Source organism: Symphalangus syndactylus, chromosome 4 (genome assembly GCF_028878055.3).
Source record: "Symphalangus syndactylus isolate Jambi chromosome 4, NHGRI_mSymSyn1-v2.1_pri, whole genome shotgun sequence".
Classification (NCBI taxonomy): domain Eukaryota; kingdom Metazoa; phylum Chordata; class Mammalia; order Primates; family Hylobatidae; genus Symphalangus; species Symphalangus syndactylus.
The window spans coordinates 124943000-124955269 of NC_072426.2; the positions used below are offsets into that span (position 1 = coordinate 124943000).

At 35.3% G+C, this 12270-nt stretch overlaps 1 protein-coding gene across 4 annotated transcripts in view; it reads left to right on the plus strand.

Moving 5' to 3' along the window:
• The window catches only part of FHIP1A (FHF complex subunit HOOK interacting protein 1A), a 270913-nt gene that overhangs the window by 228553 nt on the left and 30090 nt on the right, over window positions 1-12270 (plus strand). For all 4 annotated transcript variants that reach the window (XM_063638266.1, XM_055276115.2, XM_063638267.1 and 1 more), the window contains one exon: window positions 7332-7411. In XM_063638266.1, coding sequence (XP_063494336.1) covers window positions 7332-7411 — 80 coding nt within the window. The remainder of the gene's footprint in view (window positions 1-7331; window positions 7412-12270) is intronic.

Genomic DNA, 12270 nt, shown 5'->3' on the forward strand with positions numbered 1-12270 from the left:
TGCCAAAGGATGACTTAGATGAAATAGACAAATTCTAGAAAGACACAAACTTATGAAATAGAAAATCTAAATAAATTTATATCAAAATGAGATTAAAATAGAAATTTAAAAAACTACTCATAAAGAAAAGCCCAGACCCAGATGGCCTCACTGGTGAATTCTATCAAACATTTGGGCACTAGTTAAAAAGTAATGTCAGCAAAATGGTGGAATAGGAAGACCCAGGCCCTTATTCCCTCACAGAGAAAACCACTTAACAAAAATTTATGGACCAAACTACTTTTGTAAGAACTTAGAAACTTTGTCAGAACACCAGTTAAGAGGTTGTAGCACAAAGCCAAGAAGAGACATACTGAAGTGTGCAGGAAAATTGGTGGCATTATTACCTGCTCTAGCTGTGCCCACTTCCCAACACAGTGTGGCAAGATCCAGAGAAAACTCCAATTACTGACTTTTACCTTGTGAGGGAAAGAAAAGAGTGAATTGCTTGCTTCACATTGCTTCTTACGTTCTGTCTGTTTATTGGGAAAAGAGGAATAAAATAGCTGTAAGACACACAGAAAACAACAAAATGGAAATAGTAAGTCCTTCCACCTCAGTAATTATTTTAAATGTAGATGGATTAAACACTCCAATCAAAAGATATAAACTGGCTAAATAGATAAAAAACAAGATCCAAGCATATACTGTCTAAAAGACACTCAATCTAAGAACATGCATAAGCTGAAAGTCAAAAGATGGAAAAATATATCCTATGCAAATGGTAACTAAAAGAAAGCAGAGGTGGTTGTACTTACAAAGTTTAAAAATTAGACTTTAAGATAAAGAGACAAAAAAGGACACAAGAGATAAGGAATGACATTATGTAATGATAAAAGGGTCAATTCACTAGTAAGATATAAATATTATATATAATATATGCATGTAAAAATTATATATGTGTATATATATGCATGTAACATCAGAGTTCCCAAATATATGAAGCAAACATTGACAGAATTACAGAGAGAAATAGACAGCTGCACAATAATAGTAGGAGACTTCAATGCCCTACTTAAATAGTGGATAAAAATATCAGACAGAAGATAAAGAAGGAAACAGGATTTGAACAACGCTATAAACCAATTGGACCTGACAGACATATACCAAATACTCCACCCAGCAATGGCAGGATATACGTTCTCCTCAAGTGCACATGGAACATTCTCCAGGATAGACCACTTGTTAGGTCACAAAACAAAGTTTAACACGTTTACAAAAATTGAAAGCACACAATTTTTTTCTGACTGCAATGGAACAAAACTAGAAATAAATAGCAGAAGGAAAAGTGGAAAAAATTATGAATACATACAAATTAAACAACACATTCTTGGGCCAAAGAAGAAATCACAAGGGAATTTAGAAAATATCTGCAGACAAGTGAAAATGAAAGCACAATATACCCAAACTTACGAGATGCAGTGAAAGCAGTACTAAGAGGGAATTTTATAGCTGTAAACACTTAGGTTAAAAAAGAAAATCTTGAAGCAACAACCTAACCATACATCTTCAGAAACTAGACAAAGAAGAATGAACTAAACTCAAAGTTAGCAGAAGGAAGGAAATGATAAAGATCAGAGCAAAAATCAATGAAATAAAGAATATAAAAACCAATGAAACCAAGACTTGTTTTTTTAAAACAACAACAACAATATTGATTGACCATTAGCTGGATTAACTAAGAAAAAGAGAGATAACTCAAATAACTAAAATTAGAAATGAGAGAGGCGACATTACACCTTATGCCACAGAAATAAAAAAGAGCATATCACAAACAATTATACACCAACAAACTGGATGACCTAGAAGACCTAGATACATTCTTAGAAACATATAGCCTATCAAGGCTGAATCATGAAGAAATAAAAAAAAAATCTGAACAGACTTACCTCAAGTAAGGAGATCAAAGCTGTAATGATAATTGAAAAATCTTAAAAACCCAGAACCAGATGGCTTCACTCTAGTGGTCTACCAAACATGTAAAGAAGAATTAACATTGGTCCTCCTTGAACTAAAAACTTGAAGATCCAGGAACATTTTCAAACTAATTTTATGAGGCCAGTATTGCCCTGCTACCAAAGCTAGACAAAGATACTTCAAGAAAACTAGAGGCCAGTATCCCTGATGACTACTGATGCAAAAATCTTTAACAAAATACTAGCAAAAAGCATTAAACAGCACATGATAAGGATTGTATAACATGACCAAGTGTGACTTATTCCTAGAATGCAATGATGCTTCACCATATGAAAGTCAGTCAGTATACGACATTTACAGAATGAAGGACAAAACCCATAGGGTCATCTCAATTGATACAGAAAAAGCACTTGACAAATTCAACACCCTTTCATGATAAAAGCACTCAACAAACTAGAAATATAAAGAAACAACTTCAACATATTAAAGGCCTTATATGAAAAGCCCACAGCTAACATCTTACTCAATGGTGAAAGACTAAAAGCTTTTTCTCCGAAATCAAGAACAAGGCAAGGATGCCCACTTAGAGGTCCTAGCCAGAGCAATTAGTCAAGAGAAAGAAATAGAAGGCATTTAAATTGGATAGAAAGAAGCTAAATTGTGTCTGTTTGTAGACAACATAATCATATATATAGAAAACCCTAAAGATGACACCAAAATACTGTTAGAACTAACAAGCGAGTTCAGTAAAGTTACAGGATACAAAGTCAACACACATAAATAATTTCTATATATTAACTATGAACAATTCAGAAAGGAAATTTTAAAAAGCTCTTTATAATAGCATCAAAAAGAATAAAATACTTAGGAATAAACTTAACTGAGGAGGTGAAAGACTTGTGCACTGAAAACTACAAAACATTATTGAAAGAAATGAAAGAAGAGCAAATAAATGGAAAGACATTCCATGTGCATGGATTGAAAAACTTATTTTCATTAAAATGGCCGTATTACTCAAAGCAATCTACAGATTCCATGCAATTTGTAACAAAATCCCAATGGCATTTTTTGGGCAGAAATAGAAAAAAATTCCTAAAATTTATATGAAATCTCAAGGGACGCTGAATAGCTAAAATAATATTGAAAAAGAAGGAAAAAGTTGGAGAGCTCACATTTCCTTATTTTAAAACATATTACAAAGCTATACTAATAAAAAACAGTGTGGTACTAGCATTAAAGACCAAGGAAACAGAATAGGAAACAGAATGAAACAGAAATGAACCCTTGTATTATGGTCAAATGATCTTTGACAAGGGTGCCAAGACTACACAATAGGAAAGGACAGTTTCATCAACAAATGGTAATGGTAAAACTGGATATCCACATGCAAAAGAATGAAGTTGAACCCTTACTTTACACCATATAAAAAATTAACTCAAAATGTATCAAAGACCTAAACATAAGATCTGAAACTACAAAACTCCTAGAAGAAAACATGGAGGAAAACTTCATAGCAATGGATTTTGTAATAATTTCTTGGATATGACACCAGAAACGTAGGGAAAAACAGATAGATGGGAGTACATCAAACTTAACAACTTAGGCATATCAAATGAAATAATCAACAAGATGAAAGGGCAACCTGCAGAATGGGAGAAAATATTTATGAGTCGTATATCTGATAAGGGGTAGTATCCAGAATATATAAAAAGTTCTGTAACTCACCACCAGCCAAAAACCCAAATAATCTAACTTAAAAATAAACAAAGTACTTGAATATTTCTATGAAGAAGACATACAAAGGACCAAAAAACATATGAAAAGATTAGAGAAGTGTAAATCGAAACCACAGTGAGATATTATCTCATATTCACTAGGGTGGCCACTATCCAAAAAACAGAAAAAGCAAGTGTTGGTGAGAATGTGGAAGTACTGGAACCTTTGTACCTTGTTTATGGGAATGTAAAGTGGTGCAGCCATTATGGAAAACAGCATGGAGGTTTCTCAAGAAATTAAACATAGGATTAGTATATTATCCAGCAATCCCACTTCTGGGTATATATCTAAAAGAATTTAAAGCATGATCTTGAGCAGATATTTGTACACCCATGTTCATTGCAGCATCATTCACAATAGCCAAGAGGTTGAAGCAACCTAGATTGTTCATTGATGGATGAATAGATAAGAGAGTATGTTATATATATACAATGGAATGGAATGTTATTCAACCTTAAAAAAGGAAGGAAATCTTGTCAAATGCTACAACATGGATGATCTTTGAGGGTATTATGTGAAGCGAAGTAAACCAGTCACAAAAAGACAAACTGTAGGATTCCACTCATGTGAGGGATCTAAAATAGTCAAACTTAAAGCAACAGAGGGTAAAATGATGGTTTCCAGGAGCTGGGTGGTAGGGAAAATGGGGAGTTGTTCAGTGGTTATTGAGTTTCAGTTTTGCAAAATGTAAATGTTTTAGAGATCTGTTGCACAACAATGTGAATATAGTTACCACTAGTGATTTCTATGCTTAAAAATCATTAAGATGTTAAATTTTATGTTATGTGTTCTTTATCAATTTAAAAAATGAATAATTAATACAAATTCTTCACAGACTCCTTCAAAAATTAGAAGAGGAGGAAATACATCTCAACTCATTCTATGAAGCCAGTGTTATTCTGATTTCAAAACTAAACAAAGATACCACAGGAAAACTCTACACTAACATCTACTATGAATATGGGCTCCCCAATTCTCAATAAAACACTAGCAAATGAAATCTAGAATAAATAGAAAGGATTATACACTATGATCAAGTGGGATTTATCAAACTAGGATTGTAAAGCTGGTTTAAAGTCTGAAAATCAATTAATGTAATACATCGTATCAAGATAAAGGAAAACATCATGATTATCAACAGCATACTCAACAAACTAGAAATAGAGGGGAACTTCCTAGCAATCTGATAAAGGGCATCTATGAAAAAGTCAGAGCTAACATTATACTTAATAGTGAAGAATGTTTTTTCACTAAGATAAGGAATAAGATAAGATATCTTTTCTCCTCAATTCTATTCAAGATGGTACTTAGTTCTAGCCAGGGCAATTAAATAAGAAAATGAAATAAACACATTTATATTAAAAGTAAAATAATCAGTATTTGTAGATGACATGCTCTTGTATGTAAAAAACTAAGGAATGCACTAAAATTGTTAGAATGAATGAGTCTAGTAAGGTTGCAGATACAAAATTAATGTACAAAAATCAATTTACAATAATATCAAAAGAATACAATATGAATAAATTTTACAAAAGAAGTGCAAAACTTGTGCTGCAAAAACTATAAAACATTGTTTAAATTAAAGAAGACCTAAATAAAAGGGAAAACATCCCATGTTCATAGACCAGAAGACTTAATATGGTTAATATAGGAATACTCCACAAATCTATCTACAGTTTCAGTGCTTTTCTATAAAACTCCTATCTGGCCTATTTGTTGAAATAGATAAGCTGACTCTAAAATTCCTATGGAAATGCAGTGGACCCAGAATAGTCAAAACAAACTTGAAGAAACAAGTTGGAGAACTCACCATACCTGGTTTCAAAACTTTCTGTAAAGCTACGGTAATCAAAGCAGTGTGGTGCAGGATAGACATACAGATCAGTGGAACAGAATTGAAAATCCGGAAATAAACTCATATATCCATGGTCAATTAGTTTTCAACAAGATTTCAAGACCACTCAGTGGGAGAAAGAATAGTCTTTTTAACAAATGGTGCTGAGACAATTGGATATCCATGTGCAAAATAATAAGGCTGAATCCACACCTCATGCCATATACAGAAATTAACTCAAAATGGACCAAAGACCTAAATGTAAGAGCTAAAACTATAAAACTCTTAGAAGAAATCATAGGAGTAAATCCTTGTAGCCTTGGCCATGTTTTCTTAGATATGACACCAAAAGCATGAACAACAAATGAAAAAATTGATAAACTGGAAATTATCAAAATTAAAAACTTTTGCCTTCAAGGGACAACAGCAGGAACTTGAAAAGACAACTCACAGAATGGTAGGAAAGTTTTGCAAATCATATATCTGATAAGGTACTTGTACACAGAATAAACAACTCCTACAACTCAATAATAAAAAGACAAATACACCCTGCTGCTCACCCTTAACAGTGAGCGGTAGGGGTTACTGTGCAGTCTGATAAATTAACAGTGATTTTCAGGGGTTACTGTGGCAATGGATAAGAAGGAAACCTAACTGAGCTGGGGAAAGGAGGTGTTGGATGGTAATTTTGTGAGACAGGACAGAAAGATTTCTTAAGGGAGGTGATGCCTAAACTAAGACTTTGAGAATAGATAGGAGTTAGCCCGTGGGGTAGTCAGGAAAAGGCATTGCATTTAATGGAACCACATGTGCAAAGACTTGGAATGGGAACAGAGTATGTTGCTTCTAGCTAACTACAAGTATGTGACCTGCCCTGAGGATAAGAGATGTTTTGGGTTAGGCTAAGTACAGCTCTTTCTTTACAGCATTGTTGTGGATTTCACTGGCCAGATTTTAAGCCCAACCTGCCTAGAAGACAGACTAGCATTTATTCTCCTGTGCAAAGAATGAGAGCTTAAAATTACTTAAATGGGCCAGTAGATTGTTAAAAGCTTACTCTCAAAAGCGTGCAAAGATTTTACAATACACCTTTGGGTATCTCCCCTATTTGGCAGTTTACCTTTTCTTTTTGGAAATCAGCAATTGATAGAATTCTTGTTTTTTAAAGAACTTTTTAGAAAAGAACATTATCTCACCCTCAGCACAATGAGAAATGGAACCAAGAAAAATGCCCCAAAGCCAAGAGAGGAGCTGAGCTTGAGGCTAAGGAACTCTGAAGGGAGACTTGGCTAGGTTATATGCAATTTTCTGTGAGCCCTGTCTTGTAAATAACTAATGTCATATTTGAAAATAACTCAGGAAAAGAAATTACCTAAATAGGAGATTGTGTGTGTGTGTGTGTGTGTGTGTGTGCGCATGTGCGTGTGTGTGTGAGATAGAGAGAGAGAGAGAGAATTGGAGAATTGTAGGGAGAATGTTTATCTGTCTGGATCTTTAAAAGTTGGAAATATGAGCCCAGACATTTTTGTAGGAAGATAATTCTGCACAGTGGCATAATTCCAGACACTGGCTTTCTAATCAAATCCTATAGGAGAATTGATATCCTGAATACACATTCTCTCTGGCAGCAGCATGCTTTTTATCAAAACTGCTAAAAAAAAAAAAGAAGCCATTTTATTTTGTAATTCTGATTTATTTACCATCTGTGGGGAGTGGAGTTATCGTTCCAACATCTGAACTAGAATGTGTGTCTCTTGCTTCCCAGCTTTGTGTGGTGTCCCTGGCATTATTTAGAACTCTCATTGGTTTACATTGTGAAGATGTGATGTTACAGCTAGTTCTAAGGTGAGTTGCCTTTTTTGTTTCCTTTAAAGAAAAATTCACTTTATACTTTATATTATTTATATACTTTATATTACTTTGGTCATATAAGCTAAAAAGGGGCCATGCGTCTAAGGAAGAAAATTATCAAGAACATTAATTTATTTTTTGCATTGTTTCCCAAGGTTAATTTTATTTGTACTATTAAAAGTTTTTAGAGGGCCATATGCATTATATTGTAAATATGCTCCTGGAAATTATAGATAGAATGCTCGAAAATGTTCAGAAGTATCATAAAAGCTATTCTGGTCTGTGGCTGAATGTCTTTCTCCTGAAGTGCATTTGTAAGGGACTTTTGCTATTAAAAGCAAGTTTCCAAATATAAAATGCTTTTGATATATAATTTCTTTGATTTCTGCTTTGATAATGGTACACACAGTGTATACTCTCTGATCTGTGAGTATATTTCAGTTAAATTCAGTAAAAATTTGATGAGTATTTGCTGTGAACTGAAAAGGACTTATATACAAGGTAGCAAAGGTTTGTCCTTTGGACGGAAGTACAGGTGGGAAAGGTTTTATGAAGTGGCTGGGATTTGAAGACGAATATTAGGAGTCAAAGTGCACAGCTATTAAGAAGACATTCATTTGACAGTTTAATAGGGGACTCAGGAACACCAAATCTTGCCTTGGCCCAGCAATCCCTCTTCTTCTCCGGAACCCTGTGAGAAGCATCTGTTTTTGTGAAGGAAAGCAATGATGCTTACTTATTAGCTCATGATTTAGCCCCAAATCTCTGCATAGAACTCTAGAAACCCCTGGTTAGACCATGGTGTACGTCTTTCCTTCTTTTTGGTAAACCCAGATCCTGAATCTTGGAGTTGACTACTCTGGTGAAACCCTACCTCAGCACTGCAAGCAGCAGACCCAGAGAGAATGTGGCCCCAAAGCTGAGAGAGGAGCGAAGGGCTAGGGCTGAGAGGAGCTCCGAGTTGCGAGGGTTTGTGCTCTTACATGCTCTTCTGGTGGTGTGGAAGCAAAAACGAAAAAGTGGGAGTACTAGGGTCCTCCAGCATGCACTCCCTGCTCCTCCTTCCTTAATGGACTTCCTGACCCTTCATTTGACCAGTCCTGGAGAATAAGGGTGGGTGGAGCTGAGAGTGGGGTAAGAGGGAGGAGACCTGGTTTTCCCCTAGTCCACAATGGGGTTTTGATGTGATTTGAGTAGAGGTTACTGAGAAGAAGACATTCCAAGTGGATGCAATAGCATTTCCAAATAGGTAGCTCTGGAAAAGCCAGGGGTGTCAAAGTGTGATGCTGGAAACTAGTTAGGAATGCAAATTCTTGGTCTCCTCTCGGACCTACTGGGTCCGAGAATCAGAAACTCTGGGGTTAGGGTCCAGCAAACCATATTTTAACAAACTCCAGGGGATTCTGATGCAATACTAAGTTTGAGAACCACTTTGTTTGAGGAGTGATGCCATGCAGGCATAACATCTTGCAAAAGAGAGTGGTTACAAAATGAGTCTGAAAAAGCTGGTGGTGGCCTATTGTGGAGGGCCTTACAGAATTGTCAGGAGAGTATCATCTATTAGTTTTTCAAGTTTAAAAGAGCTTTTAAACTTTTTACAGTTTTAGATTAGGTCATCAGTAGCTAATCTTAAGGATTAGCAGAAAACAAATCCAATCTTAAAGAAACATCCTGGGTAGTCTGGGTAGAGCATTAGTTATCTGTCCTAAAAGGATTATGTTAGCTCCTCATCAAGCCTCTACTGATACATGACAGAATGCATTAGCAAGGCCTGAATGAAATCCAGAACAACTTGGCAAAGCCGTTTTTAGTGCCAAAAAAAACCAGGCTTTTACTCCCAAGTGGGTAAAACCTGATGGTATTTAAATGTTAAATCCTTAAATACTGCTTCTTTGATGGTAGGAAAACCAGCTGTCTTTTTCAGTGTACTTGGAAGCCTGGCCTTGATCTGGAGGTGCAGAGCTTCCCAGCTCTGGGTCACCAGGTCAGATTTAGTCCAGGTGATGGAAGCTCTTGCTTGCTGGCTGTTCAGTGACCTTTAGAAGGTGAGTGCTGATCACCCTTTTACTGCTCATATTGTGGCGTTTGTTGTGTTAAAAAAGTGTCCTCAGAGATGGCATCGGTAATGGCTTCTCTGGAGACCCAGACTTGCACCTTATAAAGATGAAGAGATCAGCTCATGGTTGAAATACATAAATGTTCAAGTCAGGGCTAGTCATTTCTAGGGTGGGTGAGGAAAAATATAACAGGAAAGTACCTGAATGTTTATGTTATCACAAGTTCTGAATGGAATAATGAAAAAAAAAAAAATGCAAGACCTGATGTTAGGAGATGGGCTTGACTGCCTGGTCCTAGACTCTCTGGGCCCACGTTTCTTTAATGAGGATGATAGTGATAATAATAATAATATAGTTGCTCTTAATTGAATACTTCCTCTGTTTCTAATTCTTCTGTACTGCTTGAGGGATTCCACCAGGAGAGAAACTGAGAGGACATACACAGAAGTCAGTTGGGCACATAATAGGCATACAAGAAACCACTGGTTCCTGGTATTCTTCTTCTGCACTGCTGATGTGACTCGGCCTGTTTTGCAGTGTGCCACCTCATAAGGTTATTGGGAGGATCAACTGTGGTGATGTCTGTGAAAATGTTTTGAAATGCTGTAAAGCAAGGTTGTGTAACCTGTGGCCTACGGGCCGCATGTGCCCCAGGACAGCTTTGAATGGGGCCCAACACAAATTTGTAAACATTCTTAAAACATTATGAGATTTTTTTGCAATTTTTTTTTTCTTTTAGCTATCATTAGTGCTAGTGTATTTTATGTGTGGCCCAAGACAATTCTTCTTCCAATGTGGCCCAGGGAAGCCAAAAAATTAGACACCCCTGCTGTAAAGTATAACACATTTTAAGGGAGGGAATTTTCTAGAAAGGACATTTTAAACTAATGAAAATAATTCTTTCCTGATTTAGAATCTGTGCAAAAAGCAAAGCCAATAAAAGATCTTTATTCTTCAAGTCATTTAAACATTATTTTAAGGGACATAAAAAATAGATTTATAATCTGTCCTTTTTGTTTGTTGCTGCCACTGCAGTCATTTGAATATATGTGATAAACTTGCAGATCTGAGAGGCAGTAGAGCAGTGAAGATTATGCGACTGTGTTTATTGAAGGTATTTGTTATGTGATAAATAATAACTATATGTCAATTTTTGTTACAACCCAAATACTCATAAATACCAACATTTCAAAATGATGATCCATTTGTAACGGATACTAGTTTCTTTCATTTGGTGAAATATCAGAAAAGTAAGTTGAAATAAGGTACCCCCAAAGACAGGATATTTTAGTGAGCAGAAAACCAAGGAGAAATTGTCCACCTCCACGGATATGACATATGATAGGCCAAAGGCAGGCAGGAAATGCTGACAAGCAGTGAGGTAACAAATCTCTGCCATGCTCCTGGAACCTCCCAGTTGAGACAAAATTTAATTGCTTAATACATTGAATGCTATTTCTGAATATTCTGGTTAGAGAGTTTTTTTTAGAAGTACTGGTCCATTGTCAGGTTTATGAACTGCCTTGCCTGATGTGTTCAGATGGAGGTTGTTTTGCTTGAAGAGAAGCTGTGTGTATACTTCAGGAACATTTTTGTCTTGCATAGGAGCTAGGGGTCTGGAGGAAAAGAAAAAAAAAACAACAATAAAACCCTGTAAAGCCTGCCAGCCTAGGGGAAAATGAATAGGAGAAATATGGCCAGAACTTCTTTGAATCACAAATGATCTTTTTGAATTCACTAACATTGCTTTGTAGATTTTTGTCTATTGGTGCATTGTTGGGGTTATCATCATCCCAGAAGAAGCGCTTCACTTAGCTCATTGTACTTCACTGCCTTGTTTTGCTTGTGTTTATGGTCAGTGTAGCATAGGGCAATATGTGTGCTTTGTTATCAATTGATTGTCACTGAATTATTTTAGAAGTGATGATGGTTTAATTTAATGACCGATATCCAAGAAAATAAGAAATAGGCCCAGGGTTATAGAGGGTTGGTGAAATAGTGAAAATCAGTGAGGACAATATGTATGATATATATATATCATATATTTTGGACAATATATATATCATATATGATATCATATTTGGACAACATGTATGATATGTATATATGATACATACTTTATTTATATATTATATATATTTTTTCTTTTTTTCCTTCTGTGTTGGAGGATGGCTGTAAAATCTGGACCTCTGAAGTCAGATATTTATTAGTCTCTGATTATTTTTATAGTTTCATGAATTTAAATTCTCAAATAAAATATAGTATAAATGAAAAGATAGTTTGATGATAAATACCTATACTAAATTCATAAGTGATTTTTCTGCTATTGACAGCCAATTCATTTTAATATTTGAAATTTGGGGATATTCTGGCATTCATTCTATTTATAATCTTTTCCTGTGAGTGATGAAAAGACAGAGACAGAGGAGCACGGTCTGTTTTTTCTGTTCTTCCTTCTGGGATGATCCTTCATTTTAAAGATACAGCAGAACCACTGCTTGTTTTCTTTTCTTTTGAAAATTGGTGTATAATAGTTGCACATATTTTTGGGGTACACATGCTATTTTGATTCATGCGTGCAGTATGTAATAATCAAATCGGGATCATTAGGATATCTATCATGTCAAGCATTTATCTTTTCTTTGTGTTGGGAACATTACAATTTTCTTCTAGCTATTTTGAAATATACAGTAAATTATTGTCAACTGTAATTTCTCTACTGTACTATTAAATACTAGCACTCTATCTAGCTGTATTTTTGTACCCCTTAACTAACTTCTTCTCCCTTCCCTTCCC